This window comes from Centropristis striata, chromosome 19 (genome assembly GCF_030273125.1).
Source record: "Centropristis striata isolate RG_2023a ecotype Rhode Island chromosome 19, C.striata_1.0, whole genome shotgun sequence".
In the NCBI taxonomy this organism is placed as follows: Eukaryota; Metazoa; Chordata; class Actinopteri; order Perciformes; family Serranidae; genus Centropristis; species Centropristis striata.
In genome coordinates this window covers 7,554,851-7,571,471 of record NC_081535.1, presented here as the reverse complement: position 1 = coordinate 7,571,471, position 16,621 = coordinate 7,554,851, and the positions used below count along the sequence as shown (strand labels likewise).

The following is a 16,621-nucleotide window of genomic DNA, read 5'->3' as shown; positions in this document are numbered from 1 at the left end:
CCGTCTTGCAGCGACAGGTTGAAAAATGGCAAAGTAAAGGCGACACAGTTACCGAGGTGCTGAAGCCAACAATTCCTCGCACCTTAAAATTTTCAATCTGAAAATTGCCTCGTTGAATAAGCTTTTCCACAACGTATACAACAGCCCGCAGAAGAAAAAGGGAAAGAACAGAGTACACAAGCAAGGGATAAAATTACCTTTGTACAAAAATAGATCTTTTTTCCAAGTGTTTTTTTTTTTCTTTTTCTTACTTTAACATTTTACCGTCTATGCAACAAAGAAAGCAGTGATTGTGTCACAAGCTCAGCTTTTCCTGATTACACTTTTTGAACATACAATTGCCAAGCAACACATACATTTTGGAGGGTTTAAAGTCTTAACCTTTTTTGTTTGTATTTTTTTTAATTTTTACATTTCATGTTTTGTTTTTAAGGTCCCATAAACTGCAGAGAAGCTGGTTCTTTTTAGAGTTTAGAGCTGCTGCGATTCTGCTGGTTGATCAGGATTCATTTTAGAAAGTCAAAATGCAAAAACTCCTCAGATATTTGTGGAAAAAAACACACCATAAAACTGAGTTTGTAGAACACCTGGTGTGGAACAGTTTGGTCTTAAAGACTTGTCTCCCTCTGTCAATGTTGGAACAGATCTGTCGATATATATATTTATAAATATATACACATATACATATTAACAAAATATAGCTTTATGTTATAAAGCGTTCATGTAGGTGATCCTTACTTTATCTAGTCAAGAAGATCATTGTCTGTTCATTTCCTGCAGGGGAGCGAGCTCACACTTCATCTATCATCACTATATGGCTTAAGAGACCTGCGGTGGCCAATCACAGTAAACCAAGAGGAGGAGACATCAGACTTAAGGGAGCAGGAGGATTTTCATTTTAAAGTTAGGTCACTCTACGGAAGCCCTGAGAGGCAAGACAGAAAAAAAAAATCGTGATCCATTTTCGGATCTAAATTGCTTCACTTGTGTTTATGACAGGTGAAATATTTTTTGTAAGTAATTTATTTTTTCTTCTGTGGTAGAGATTTTCTTTCCCGAGGTAACTTTTTGTGGAGATGTTTTGGCAGGGGATTTTTTTTTTTTTTACCAGAATAATTTTTCTAAGTATTTTTTTCATCTATGACAACAAGTGGGTAGTCAGGATTGATTATTTGAAAGTGTTTGCTGATTTAATACTCTGTATTACGGCCAAAAAAGGCTGAAGTGCACCAGTCCCCCACATTGCACAGGTGCATCTCAATTAATTAGAATATGATGGAAAAGTAAATTTCCAGTAGTTCAAGTCAAATAGCCCCAAACAAGTATTGAGTCATATAAATGGACATACAATAGTTTTTTTATAATATTACATTTTTTAGCAGACACTGAATTTTAGGTCTTCATTAAATGTAAGCCATAATCGTTATAATTAGAAGAAATGACATAAATTGAGACATGAAATTATTCATTCTGTGTGTAATGGATCTATATTATGTGTTATTTCCGAAATATTTTCGAATTACTGACATAAATAAAACTTCTATGGTAATCTAATTTATTGAGATGCACCTGTAAATACTTCTAAGTGGGATTAAAAGCATTCACCTTTTCTTCCAGGTGAGTTTTTATTTCTTTATGCACTCTAAACGGTACAGACTTTACCGTGTAACTGTTATGTCTTTCTTGTGGCTAGAAATGTATCTGCAGTTTAAAATACATTTCTCACTTGGGGAAAAAAAAAACATTAATGCTTTTTACGTATTACCACCTGTTTCACAGATTTCAAAAACATGGAAGGGAATTAAAAATATCAATGTATTTTTAGCCGTTATGTCATAAAAACAGGAGATAAAACAACTCAGATCAAACTTAGATCACTAGATTTTTTTTCTCATTTGCCCTCAGGGCCTCCGTATCACACAGTGAAAAACAAACGTTTGATTGCTTAATCATCTGCTTTGCTTGGTTAAATTCTTCAACATTCCTCTGAAAAAGAAATCAGACAATCTCGCCCAGTCTTACAAAAAGAGTCAAGTTTCTCTTTGCCATAACGCTTTTACATTGAAAACTTATGAACAAATTAAGATTTTTTTTTGTTTTAACAGACAAACAAGAATGATTTTCCCAGAATATAAATACTGTAAACTGAGCTCAGACTGGCAGTCAATACTGTCACCTGGATAGTTAGTAATAATACAGGCCACCTCACTGAGTAATAATAAAACCACAAGCCAATAGGTCATACTGAAGTTATTGCTTTTTTTTCAGTTTTAAAAAGCACAGACACTGAGGTTTTGTCTGATCAAAATAAACATTGATGATAACAACGCAGTGAGAAAGTGCCATCTGTCCGTCTGATTAAATACTTGTAGAAAAAATTCAAGTAATGTTGCAGCGCTGCTTCTCTTCCACTAGAGGGAGCTCACAGCTCTTAAATAGCCACCACATCCCTCACTCTCTCATCTCAACTGCTCTCTGACTCAGAGTAAATGTTGTTGTCCTGCTTGGAGCTAGTGTACAGTATATGACATTTCAGAGCTGGCATCAACTCTTTGCTTTTTCTTCATAAAAAAGAGCTCATTGGGCGCCTGGGGACTAGTTTCACAGAGGTGGATTAACATCTGCACGGTTAACCCCCGAGTGGAGGCCGCTTCAGTCAAACTGGACCCACATCACAATGGAAAATTAACACACGGTTATTGTATCATATGTGTCCTGGAGTCCTGATGGTGCCACCGAAATAACAAAAAAATATGATTAAAGTGGCACACTCATGACTCCATACACCTCAATCCGTTAACCATCTCAGTTTATGAAAGGATGATGAAAACACAGTGCTCAGGTTTCTTTTGTTATTTTAAAAGGTCCACATAGTGTCATATTGTGGTTATGAAAGAGTGGTGAAAAAGCAGATGCAGATAAAAACTAATCCTTTTCTTATATCATCCTCAACAATAGCTATAATTCAACATGTCCTTAAAGGGATAGTTTGGACTTATTGAGGTGGAGTTGTATGATACTTCTCCATAGGCAGTGTATTAGCTACAGTAAAATATAACAGTATTTTCAACACTTTATCTGCTGTCAGACAACCTCAATTAAGTTTATGCGAAGGGAACTAAAGTCATTCTACGTTCTCGTCAAAACCACCAGACCCCATCGACAAAACATCATTTAACCTTGCAGAACACGGGAACTGCTGTTCTAACGCTGCATCGTTTGGTTACTTTGTCTGTGTTATTGTGTGACTTTGGTGTTTAAAGGGTTTGTTCAGATTCACCAAACTTGCACAATAACACAAACAGTTGACGCAACGGTAAACCAGCCACTCTGCTACTCTGCAACATAAAATGACCGTTTTTATGAAACGAGTCTGGTGGCTTTGACGAGAAACATAAACCGGTTTCCCTGCTTTGACTTAAACATGACTGTCTGGTCTAACGGCAAGGTAAAGCAGTGAAAACATTCTAAACAGTGTTCACTTGAACTGATTTTTATTTTTCTATTATTTTTAGGTGGCTAAAATACATTTTGCTGCTGCCACTGGCCACAGCAGTTAGCTTAGCTTCCCTGTCTGTACTCCTGCCTACTTCTCTGCCACCTACTGGAGGTTATAAACTGACTCTGGGTAATTACCTCATATAGCCTCACTTCAAAAAATCCAAACTATGCCTTTAAACTCTGCTATTCTCCACTGTTCCATAAAACACTTTCAGGGCTGGGTGAATAAACCAGTACAGACTGACTATCAAATGTCTGAATAATGGGTAAAATAACCTAATTAAGATGTTTACTCCGGTCCAGGAAAATAACACAGCGGACCCGCACCTCACAAACACTTGATCTCTTTGAGCCGTACTAACATACACCCGCTCTGTAGACAATCTTTGGAAATGCACTCGATGCATAGTTTTGCAGCAGCTGCAGCATTTAGAGAAAAGGAGAGGAGCGGAGAAAAAAAAAAAAAAAAAAGCAGAATATGGGCATAAAGCATATTTATACATAACATGGAGATATCTAACATTTCAGTTCGACTTGAATGACACTTGGTTGTCCAGAGAAGTGCAGAGAGAGTAAGTGTGTGTGTGTGTGTGTCCCTCTGAGGAGGAAAACAATCGGGGCGTTCCTGCACGGGCCAAATTCCACCTCAGAGGTCGATTACATCAACATCAGCTCTCCGTTTAGGAACCCGACTCCGCTGTCATGAGGTTAAGTGCCAAGTAACAAACAAATAAACAAATAATGGCTCTGCTGCAACAACAAGCACTTCTCCCGCATACTGAAAATGGCTCAATGAGTGTAGAGAGCCGCCGGTCGGAGGGATGGAAATAGAGGTAATTGTGCGTCGTTGTTGTTCAAATGAAAACTGAAAATAAAGTCAATACTGTATGCGGTTGTAACTTCCTGTACAGGTAGATATGAGGTGTTTCGGAAAGCTAATACCCGCCGTGTGGAGGCAGAGGATTTCTGAGTGTGGAGGTGTAGAATGGTGTGCTAGAAATTCACATGAAATGAAGTGGAGAGGTTGGAGGAGGGACGAAAAAGGAGCTTGAAGGCCGGCGAAGCCACGATATTCCCTCGCAGATGAGACTGTGCGCTCCCCGAGTTTTCTGAGGCCCACATGTTTGAAATCAGATGACAAAAGTAGTCCTTGCGCCTGCTGGTAGCCTTTCAGAGCATCAAAGCTAACGTGTGGTTGATTTTCAACAGCCTGCATCTTCCTGCGTGCAGGAGGGCTGCACAGATTGTACATAACAAGCTCTCCCAACTGTCAATTTAGCAATAACCGAAGGGCTGATTAGTGAACTCATATGTCGTCCTCCCCGATGTTGCACAGTGCTAATAGAGTAAGACATTGTTGTATTTGTTGGAATTGGGCAGAGACCTGAGGTTTTTTGAGCACTTGCAGTCTTGTTACCCCACCTCTGAGAAAAGCTCACACTTCAAAAACAGCTAGTGCAAGACCTGACGTGTTCAGTCGAGTCAGGCGGGAACAGACGAGTTCCTTTAAGCAGACGTGTCGTCCCTCCCCGAATGAAGTTCAGTCCTGAAAGAGAGAGAGGGCTCAGGTCCAAGTCTAGACAGCCTGAGGCTCTTCCCAGTCCACGATTGTCCCGATCACAACGCTGAGTGTCCAAATATGACATCACCGCCGCTTTTTTTTCTTTTATCAAGATACCTGCAAGCAGAACTGTGGGTGTCAAAAACCTGATCATCTTTGCTTTTTCTTGTCAAGGTGTAGGAAAAGCGAGGATGAAAACGATGGCTCAATCCGTTTCTTTTGTCTTCTGTCCGACCTTATTTTAAGTCCACTGTTGTCACTCGTGTTGCCGTATGATTTTCATATATATATATTTCTTATTTATATATTTTTACAAGGTATAAAACAGACCCATAGACATGAAGAATTGTTTTGAAACAGAGGGGAAGGGAGGGAGAGGGTCTCCATCCAAACTCGTCACGTGATCTGTCCCTTGCTGGAGACGGGTTGCTGTTTTTTTTAAAAAAAAAAAACTCCCGATCCAGGGCTGGTGGGAAATGTGAGGGGTGGGTGGGGGTGTGGGGGGACAGGGTAAGGAGGGCTCCACCCTCTCTGCTATTATGTCATTTGATGCGGAGCTTCTAGCATCTCCATGAGGAAGGTGTCGATGGGCGTGTCGCCGATGAGCTTGAAGAAAAACAAGTGCTCCAGACACTTGAGGCCGATGGAGCGCAGCGCTGGTAACCGCAGCAACAGTTTGGCAAATCTGTTACAACACAAGACCCAAATTAGACACAAGGCCAAAAATAGCATCGTGCATCTGACAAGAAGAGGGAGGGATGGGGAGATGATCTGAGGCAAAACAATCTGCACCACTGATAGCACACACACACACAAACAGTGTCTGGTTTTAAGTTTGTGCAGCTGGGAGAGTTTGGTGATTTGGATCAAACAATCAAATGATCAATAAAACTTTATTTGTATAGCAACTTTCAGGTTTGTGCTTCACAGATCACTGATAAACTGATAATACAACAGAACAAGACAAATCACTAGAAAGACAAAAAAAAAGAAAATTTATCAGACCATAAGGGACTGATGCAAGCCAGACAATAGATTTGTTTTTTTAAAAGATAAGAATACATAATATTTTATATAGTGGTTCAGACCTGTCAGCGTATGCAGCAGCACTATTTGAAGCTCTGCAGTGTGAAGTTCTTGTTTTACTCTCTGGGCAACATTTTTGTGAATGAAAAAACCCACAATTTGCATAGAAAATGTAGCAGTATACAGAATTGTGGGGGTGCTGAATATCAAATTATTATTAAATGCTCCAATCTCACAAATGTGCACCCTTTCGTGAACAGCTGACATTCATCAGGCTGAAATTAATATTTATAACAAGTCCATACAACAGTGACAAATTGTATTCTTGCATTTTTTTAATACTTATTTTGACACTTTTAAGCTTCTTTTCAGACACTTCCTAGTGTGCAAACAGCTAATTAGCTGGAAGGCAACATGTAACAAACAGATATAAAATAAATGGAAATATATTGAAAAAGATAACAGAAAACCTATTTTTTACTCTAATCTTTCTAATATAATGTGCAATGTGCAACAGCAGAGGGGGGGAGGGAGGAGGGAAGATACATTTTGTATAAAGAAAGAGGATGTGCACAGTCATTTCTGTGTTTGTATTCGTACCTGCCAGGCTGGTCGGGGTACTTCTGTTTGCAGTAGGCCTCTAAAGACGCATACACTTTCTCTCTCAGAGCTTCTACCTCACCTGGATTGGACAGACCTTTAGAGTCTGCGGAGACACAAAAACAATATTAAAATAATAATCAACAGCAACAGAAACCCTTACCATGCATGGCTGAGGTCAAGTGTTTACCCCTTTTATTACATTCTTACAGTCTGTCAAACACCTTCTCCAAAGGCACCTTGCAGGAGCACTTACTAACTTACAAGTTGAGTTTTAACCCTGCAGGCTCATTGTGGACGTGTGTCACCCCATTCTGGGTTAGTCCAATTAGCACTGCGCTAATTTAAGCTTCAGTGGAGGACTCATCTCTGATGAACAACACAAACACGTCACTGATTAACATTTCTGATGAATAAAGCGTCACACAATTGATCGACGATGAATGAACATTTGTTGGTAATGGCTCGACTCGATCACGCAGTGTGGGAAAGGAAAGACCGAGGGCCTTTTTTTAGCCTCGCTGTCCCCTCCTCCACCGCCCCCACCCTTTGCTTTCTCCGTCAGAGCAGTCTTGTGAACCCCTAATTAACAAGAAATCAGGCCGAGACGTGAACTGGGGCCAGTAGGCCTGGATGTGGCCTGAACAAAATGTGGAACACAGAGGATCAGTGTGTCTGGGGTGAACGGATCCGCAGTGGCCCCAGAGGGACTGAGGGAGGCTCCCACACTGAGTCATTAAAAACCTGGGTCACACTCATGGGTTGGTTTAGTTCTCTCTGGTGCCATGTGGATGAGGTTTAAGTACAGAACAGAACACTGATAGCAGGAGTGACACATGCCTTGGCAACACACAGGCCTCAATTGAAGAAAACTTGCTGCCATAAACTTTATTTTGCCAGATTTTCCCCATAAAAACATCACAGGAGGAATTCGTATTATTAAACAAAGAAGCCGTTGGTTTACCCACTGTATCAGCTTTTATTTTGGGCTCTCCATCTCAGTGCTATGCAGAGGTGGAAAGACATGAGTTTTACAAGTCTCAGTTTCTCAAGAGAAGTCCAAAGTCAAGTTCAAAGAAAACACAGGCAAGTCAAAAGCCGGCTCCCAATACTCCTGTTACATTAATGAGGTCAAATTGAGTCACAAGGCCAAAACTTAAAGTGAAACTCCACCCAAAATCTAAGAGTATCAAAACTCTTTGGCTGGAAAGGTTGGTGTAAAAATACAAAGTTTCCTCATTCCAGAGTTCACCTTGGATTCAGTGATTCACAATGGATCCCAATGGTGACATGTTTCATTTTTTAAATGATTTTCTCTGCAACATAATCCCCTTCTCCCTCCATGTGCTCGGTGCATTCCAAGCACATGGCTGGATGCACTTCTTCCGTGTCCTGCGATCCACATAATGGTGAAAAAATAGATATTTGCAAAATACTTATAGGATACTGATGGGTAGTGGAGAAGTAGATAATGCTGCAGTGGTGGTTTAATAAGTTTCTCTGAATGTTTTCATACTTTTCTTCCCACTGTGAAAAGTTTTTGCTGTTGGGATCTGTTGTCACTGAATCCAAGCTCTGTCAATAAAGAAACTACAAACTTTTTACAGCCATCTGCCAAATATACTGGAACAGAGTTTGATACTTAAATATAGATTTTAGGTGGATTATCACTCAGCTTCATGAGTCATATTCTATTTTCGCAATATGTGGAGTGGAAGTGCCTTTAACTTGCATTCTTTCTAATGGCCAGCAGGGGGCGACTCCACTGGTTTTCAAAAAGAAATCTAATTGTATCGAAGTCTATGAGAAAATGACCCTACTTCTCATTTGATTTATGACCTCATCAAACATTTTCTAATGATTTTAAGGTCTCAATCGTTAGTTTCTTCAATAAATCAACATTTTGGATGCCTAAAATATTTTGTTCAGCATTCGATTGTACTAAAAAACACTGTAAGGATTTGGCTGTTCGTTCTAATAAGTATCTAGTTTTAAGACTGTTTTCCACTAGCCAAAATTAGCATCCCAATTAGGATAACAGTTAACCTAAATTACGTTCTAACCAAACCAAGTTAACTAGCTAGCATTAGCTGGTAACTTAGCATCCTCCTCCCATCCAATTATGGTCACTTCTGGCTCCAAAAAACGAAGAGGGAAATGGCCAAAATACCAAACTCAAGGCTTCAAAACTGCAGTCCACAAACCAATGTGTGTTTCCACGGTGGTTACATCCATGTCTTTCATACAGTCTATAAGAAATATTAGCATTAGTGGGGGTTTTTTCGGTTATACAACCCTGATTCCAAAGAAATTGGGACGTTGTGTACAATGTAAATAAAAATACAATGCTTCAAATTCAGAATGGTGTTGATATTCACAAAAAATAAAGTTTCCCAGTTTGATAATTAAGCATCTTGTCTTTGTACTCTATTTAACTGAATGTAGGTCACAAAGGATTTGCAAATAATTACATGCTGTTTTTATTTTTGCACGGCATCCCACTGTTTTTGGACTCTTGGTTGTAGCTGTAAACAGTAGCAGCTCCACAGCACATAAATATCTTTTAACTTTAATAAATGCCCCACTGAACTGTAAAAACATTAGCGTTCTACAGCACATGCTCTTTTAAAAACCCACACATCTTTAAACACTTAATTGTTCACATTCTTTCAACAGCCACAGCAGATGCAAGCTTCCATAGAGTGATAGTTACCTGGGTTGAAAAGGACTATAGCTCGAAGGCACCCCAGTTCTGTCTTATCCATCTGCATGTCCCTCATCTTTGACACCAGTTCTGTGAGCACTCTGCACAAAAGAGACAAAAAAAAAAGAGATGTAATTTGTTCAAAATGAGGCAACGTTTTAAATCCTTCTAGGCTACTATGTTGTGTTTTTGTGTTGTATTAAAGAACCAAGTGCCAGAGAAGTTAAGATCACAGGAAACCATTTGAGTCTAATTGGTACATTTTTGCAAATGACACCCTACGCTTCTTATGAATTATCCAGACTGGGCCATTAAAAATATGTTTTAACTACTATCCAGTTCAAATCTATTTAAAAACAAATACACTCAGCCCACATAGGCACAGTTAGATCAGTGGAAAAGTTTACAACCCTGCAAAGTAATTATATTTAGTACATGGTTTTCATAAAAGGAAAGCCACAGAGTAAACACAAGCTGTAATCTAACACCAGCACTCCCACTGTCTGTGTGTGACATCAGCGGTGGGAGTGTCGGTGCGTGGAGTCGCTCGAACTCCTCACCCCTCTGTGACTCGGTCACACCCTCTCCTCGGCACTCTTTATTTTCCTTCTCACTACCCCCTCCTTCCTCTCTCACTCGGATAGTAAAGTCAATTGTGGCTCTTGGCTCATTCTAATTCAATTTGTTCCGAGGAGGAACAACAGGGCTAGAATAAAAAAAGGAAAAAGAAAAGACTCAAGTGTTTAAGTTAATCAGTGTCTTCATTTGTACGGTGAAGAGGGAGAGGAGTAGATAAAGAAACATTATCAGTTCTCTGCATCTTAATGCTTGCCACAGTTAATGCCAGAGATGGAATATGTCCCGTGGCTGTGAATGCCAGTGATTGAGCACAGAGGCTTGGTGATCACAGGAAAGAAAAGAGAGGAAGAAGACATGGATATTCAGAAGATACACTGCTGTTAATATGGCTCTGATGACAACACCTGTAGCACCAGCTCTGTTTGATCTCTGATTCTTCACCAGTATGTACACTCCAACTTTATTTTTTAAATGAAATCATCAAATCCATTAATAGATGATAGATAATATTGATCCATTAATGTATTTTGGGTTTCTGCTAGAACATGTTTACATATTTTAATGTTCAAAAAACACATTTATTTCCTCATACTGTGTGTCTAAATATAACTGTCTGAAACGCTCCGTTTCAGTGCCTGTCTCTTTAAGAGCTCAGCCTGCTCTGATTGGTCAGTGTCTCTAGATCTTTTGTATCTGCACTCTCTGCGTCTCTGCGCCTTCATTGCAGCCGGGGACTGACTGTATGGGACTATAACGGCACATTGTGCTTTAAAAAAATATCACCAATAAAAGCTTCAAACCAAAAACTACTCAATCAAACTTGTTCCAGCAGGAATCGGCAATTGAGGTAATATTAAAAACACTGGCAACCAAGACTTGTGGTTTCCCAGACATTGGCTTGTAGCTATATGTAACAGTCAATGTACATGCTTTGGTAAGCCACATTTAACATGAACATCTGGCATTGTAACATTACATATATGACTAAAAAGGGAAAAGCATATAGGTCTCCTTTAATATTTATTTTGTCTGTATCTTGTAGAACTTTTATAAATGTGTTTTAGAGCTCAGCTCGAGGTGAGATGCTGCTGAACAGACACCACAGACTCCTGTGAGGTTTCAGTCTGTCAGACAGCTGGAATGTCAATAACAGTCACCAGGGTGATTCCTGCGCACGCCCCACTTCACTGTGAGTGACTTGTGCATGGATTTTTGGTTTCTGACATTTTCTGAGCAGTTCAGTGTTTCTGTGAGACCCCTGATGCGTACAGGTGTACATATTTAATATCGATCAATAGTTCCTGTGCTGTTTTGCCATACAGGACTTTTCAGTCTATGTGTAATATTTTAGTGGAAAAAAACATGTGCTATATGCTGTATAACACTTTCTAATAAAACATACTTATTAAAGGGTGTTTGAAGTGCTATCTAATGCTTTATTAGCAATTAAAAATCATCTATTAAAGCTTTATAGATATGTAATGAGGAGTAAATAAACCAACCTGGCATGCATTATGGCATTATTAATGGTTTAATACTGACTGATAAATCATTAATGACTAATTAATTATCGTTAGTTGTTCTAAAGTTCTTAAGCATGCCTGAAATGTTTTTACTTTCTAATATGGTTAACTCAACAAAGGGTGTATATAGGGTGCGTTCACAGTGAACTACTAGTACTAAATAATTTATTAATGCTTTATAGATCAGTAATAAGACATTAATAAGGTAAACTTTTGCACTACCTAACAATACAAAGCAAAAGATGCTGAAGGAGTCTAAACACTAGTCAATTTTTTTTAAACCAAAATCAAAAGATGTCACTATTAAAAGCTTATTAGTGATTAATAAAGAACAAATGAATGTTTATTAGTATCAGTAAAACTTTTACTTAAAATGACATAACTTTACTATAATAAATTCTTACAAAAAGGGTTTATACAATAATAGTTAATAAATACTTAATTACTAATAAACCATTAATAAACTATCTAAGTAAGTTAAATAAGTTATGTTGCCAGCCAAACATATTTTCAAACTCTGGTAATCCAAGTTTTAATAAATGATTTATGAACCACTGATAAAGCCAATGGTTACAACTTATAAACAACATATGAAAAATATCACTCTAAGTGGTAGCTGTCACTTGCACTCAACATTAGTTTAAAGACATGAAAGTTTAGTAATATGGTAATATTGACCTGTCAAATATGGCTCCCACTCCGGCACTATGGGCACTGTTGCGGTGGACGTGCAGCCCGGTCGCCAACAGGATACCGTCTTTAATCGATATCGAACGGTGCGAAAATGATGCAATGAGGAGTTCATTCCAACCTGCAGCAGAGATGGGGAAAAGGATCGAAAGAAAGTATGAGGAAAAAAAAAGAAAGAAGGAAAAACAGGCAAATCCCAGTACAAAAGTTCACACAGCATTCAGGCAAAATGAAAGTGACAACAAAGGGGGAATTCCAATGAATCAATTAAGCTGCGCGGTAAAAGCGTGCAGCTTTCTCAAGCACAGGCATCAGGTTATTACGAAGACATTTGAATCATGCTTTCTGAAGAGACAAGCGTGTAAAAGGGATGAACTGCGCCTGCCATCATAATAAAGACAACAGGCTTGATGTGCCAAAGCAGGGGCTTGACACAGAGCGCACCAAAGACACAAGACGCTGCCTTTTGAGTGACAGGGCTCCTTTAACTGTTCTGCCTGGCAACACTCGCCTCTTCTCCCCAGAGTTGAGTTGGGTATGAGAGGAGCCGTGATGCTTTTATCTGTGATACAGCAGAACTAAAGCGGTTATTTATAGAAAACCTGAGAGCTGAGAAGAGACGAGCTCTCCAGAATAATGTCTCTCTCTGCTCTGCTGAAGTCTCTCCATCATTGTATGTGCTCGGGATAAGGAACGATGGGAGGTTTTTTTTTTTTTCAGAGTATGGGATGGGTGTGTAATAGCGTTTTTTTTTTCTTTCCTCAAGGTGGATTTAGAATATAATGGTGTAATTTGGAGCGACAGGCAGGCAACAAGGGCAATGTGTTGAAAGAACCCAAAAGACCTTGGTGCATGTGATGTTAGTGAATGTAAGAGAAGTGACAGATGATTCACTCTGTGTTTTACTCTGGCTGCTTCTGTGATCCTGAGCCGATAGCTTGCTTTTACACATACAGCAGATACACACAATGAGCTGTTCTGACCTTGGTGGGTCTGACTCTCATTTCAGTCACATGACCATCACCGTTATTCATGGTTATGGCCACATGTGTGTATCCAAGCTTTGTTTTCCTACCTAGATACAGTTGCAGAGCTGGCGCTAGCATCTGTAACTTCATTTGTTTTCTCATAGAAGATTTCTTTTTTTTTTCTATTTTTCTTCTTTACCATTCTTCATTATTCTTTTTTATTTCTTTCAATTACTTAGACATGTTTCTGGATTTTTTTTGCCTATTATTCAGGATCATAAAAATTGAACACATTGCCATTTAAAGCAACATTTAACAATTGTTATTTAGCTAGCATGAAACAGCAACACATGCTATGTTCCTTGTTCGAAATAGAGGTGCAACAAATAATTGCAAAAAATCGACTTTAATTTAGGAGAAGAACCAAGAACAAAAATATGGCTTGAATATTGATTTTTTTATTATTTTTTTAAATTGAGTTTAAAGGATGTTCCTCTTTTGCGTGACAAATATGTCCTTTTGATATCAAATGGAATCTGAAGATGGAGGAAAGTTCATTAACAGACATTTTTTAAGACAGAGTTTACAACAATGGCTAGATTCATGCTGTCATGGAGCATTCACATGTGACTGGACAGTAGGAATAAAAATAATGCTCCTAATTGTCAGACATTGTTATCGTTTGTTGTTTGCTTGGCTTTTTATTGACCTTGTTCAAGTTTTTTACAGACCTGCTCGTAGAAGGATGACCTGGTCGTCCAGCGGCAGCTCAGAGAAGTGTGGGATCCTCTTGGCCCACTCCACCAAAGTAAAGAGCTGTTTGTCAGCTGCCTGACAGATATTTGTCACTGGGTCGTTGGGCTGCAGGGAAAACAGACAAACAGACACAAGTCTTGAAGTTAGTCATTCAGGTAACGCATGAAATGAAAAGGTGCCATATTTATGTTTTAGTTTGTGTGTCTCTTTTGGCTGAGAGCCTGGTGTCAGGTTGAGTCACCTATCAACACACACACATTCACACTTACACGAGTACTACGCTATGAATAATATCCTCTGAAGAGGTGCAAGTAGGAAGACAAAACAAACAGTGATTCCGTCCCAGCTCGTGGAGGAAATACCCGCAGAGAGCTGCTGGTGAAAAAAAAAAAAAAAAACGACTTTCAGCAAGCAGGCTCTTTCTTTAGGGACCTTTTAGCGGACACACAAATCAGCCTTTCGGACAGCTAGTGGAGCTCAAGAGGCCCCTCCTGACACTCCACTGACACTTCACAACATAACAAGCGCTTAGGAGCTCAAATGGGACTTTATTATCAGGCTGCGCAGGCCTTTAGAAAACTCAAATGATTACCAGCGTACAGTGTTTTACCTTGTGAGTCTTAGTGTGTGAGTGTGTGATCATGGCAAAATACGGTCCTTGAGACATCAACTCTAGCAGGAACTGCCACAGAAGAGGTACTTGAGTACTTTGCCAGGTGTTTATTTGTCTGCCTGACAGTTGGCCTATCAGCCGACAGATTTTTCTCAATAGCGTCACAATCATGCAAGAAAACCTTACAGTTGTGTCGTCAAGATAGAAATGAAGGCCAAGTTCGCAAGGGCCCTGGAAGGAAGTACATGGTTAGCAAGCACTTTACACTCCTGGCCCCATTAGCCGTTGCAGCTGATGTGACGGTGCTCTCTAGTTTTGTATAAATATTCCTTTATATTCACAGTGAAATGTATAATGATGACTGTTAGTGATGCAAGTTAGATTTCAAACTTTTTAGCTGATGCTCATTAACCGGCCATTAACCAGGCAACTGAGTCCCAGTTCAGTCATCTGGAAGAGTTACAGCTTGGAAAAACTTTCTACTTCCTGCTGCGTTCTTTATGTTGAATCTTGAATTTAAAAGTAACTAAAGCTGTCAGTCAAATGTAGTGGAGTAAAAAGTACAATATTTGCCTCAAAATGTAGTGGAGTAGAAGTATAAAGTTACATGAAATTAAAAATTCTCAAGTAAAGTACACATTCCTCAAAAATGTACTTAAGTAAAGTACTTGAGTAAATGTACTTAGTTACATTCCACCACTGGAAAAAGAGAGCTTAAAACACAACAAGTTGTGATTTAGGCTCTCAAATAAGTTACTCCAATAAAAGGCACATGTGCACGCGTTGCCCCCTTTGTGTTATATTTACTTCTTTTTTCTGTTTTTGTAACTGTTTAACCGAGTACCAATTGGTCAAAATAATTTAGCAGTTAATGACAGAGTGACCAGTCTCAAGGTTGCATGCCTGAAACAGATATCATTCATCACAAGCTAATATGAATTCATAACCTTGGTGGGGATGGTGTTTCTATATTTATATATCCAAGTTTTTGATACCAAAAGATAAATTGTTGTCATCCAAGGGAAACATTTCTGAGTGAAAAAAAAAAAATCATGTTATTTTGATCAATGATAAAAACAAGCAGTTCTCGGAAGTAGAGCGGGTGGGCTAATGGACGTCATTGCAAATTGTCAATTTAGTGCCAGAAATAGGAACACTGACTAGTTCTCTGTGAAATAAAAGGTGAACCAAGGAGAAAGCTCTAATCCTTCATTGATTTCACTACATTAGATCATTAAGTCTGGAGTAGAGATGGGCATAAAAGCTGAAAGAAAGGCCAAACAAGGACCTTACATGAATGCATCTATTAATTTAATGTATGTTATGTAAGACATAGCGCTTATGCTTTTAAAAGCCCCTCTTCACTTTGTGTGCACAATAGTGTTAAGTGTAATCTCAGCAGTGAAGTAGTACATTACTGTTGCTATGAAAGCACGCTCCATTAAATGTAAAAGTGTCTTGATTTGCAGAACAAACAGCCTCTTTACAAAAACATTTATGTTTGATTCAAAGAATTTAATTAAGTTCAGCTCCTATGGATTTAAATAAACCCACATTTATCAGTGAACAAGGCTACACAAATGATTATTTGTTCAATGATTGTATATATTCACTTGGTGTTTCTTTCATTTTTCTTGTTCAGAAAAGTTTAAATTGTAAGAAAACTGCTAAACTGCTTAACATATGGAGTTTTTCCTCTAATGATGATTATATCTGTGTGAAATTTAAACGCCAGTCCAGAGACAAGGACTGCTTGTCCTTAACTGTCCTGATACATCAGATTGGAGACATTATTCTTTGACCATCAGAGAATTGATGAGCAATGGTAGAATACTAATTTATCCCATGAACAGTGTGACTAACTCACTAAAATGTTAATCCACCTGGACACGGAGAAGAAAAAAGAAAACCCAGAACAATACAAGTAATTTACCATCATCCCAGGAGCACATACTCTTGATATGTATGTGTATAAACAAAGACATTGTGCACACGCTTTTGTGCATAATTTTAAATCAAGTAAACATCCTTAAATTCTAAGTATCCCTATGTGAACCCGCACTCTGACAAAAACAGTAGGCAACTTCTCCCCAACTTCCT

General features: G+C 38.8%; 1 protein-coding gene across 2 annotated transcripts in view; it reads right to left on the bottom strand.

Annotated features, from left to right (window-relative positions):
• Positions 1 to 5,109: 5,109 nt before the first annotated feature.
• Positions 5,110 to 16,621, bottom strand: part of rxraa (retinoid X receptor, alpha a) — a 121,627-nt gene continuing 110,115 nt past the window's right edge. For both annotated transcript variants that reach the window (XM_059358243.1, XM_059358242.1), the window contains exons 7-11: positions 13,884 to 14,013; positions 12,173 to 12,305; positions 9,402 to 9,493; positions 6,689 to 6,794; positions 5,110 to 5,747 (exon numbers count right to left, since the gene is read on the bottom strand). In XM_059358243.1, the coding sequence (XP_059214226.1) occupies positions 5,600 to 5,747; positions 6,689 to 6,794; positions 9,402 to 9,493; positions 12,173 to 12,305; positions 13,884 to 14,013 (609 nt within the window). In that variant the 3' untranslated portion in view covers positions 5,110 to 5,599. The remainder of the gene's footprint in view (positions 5,748 to 6,688; positions 6,795 to 9,401; positions 9,494 to 12,172; positions 12,306 to 13,883; positions 14,014 to 16,621) is intronic.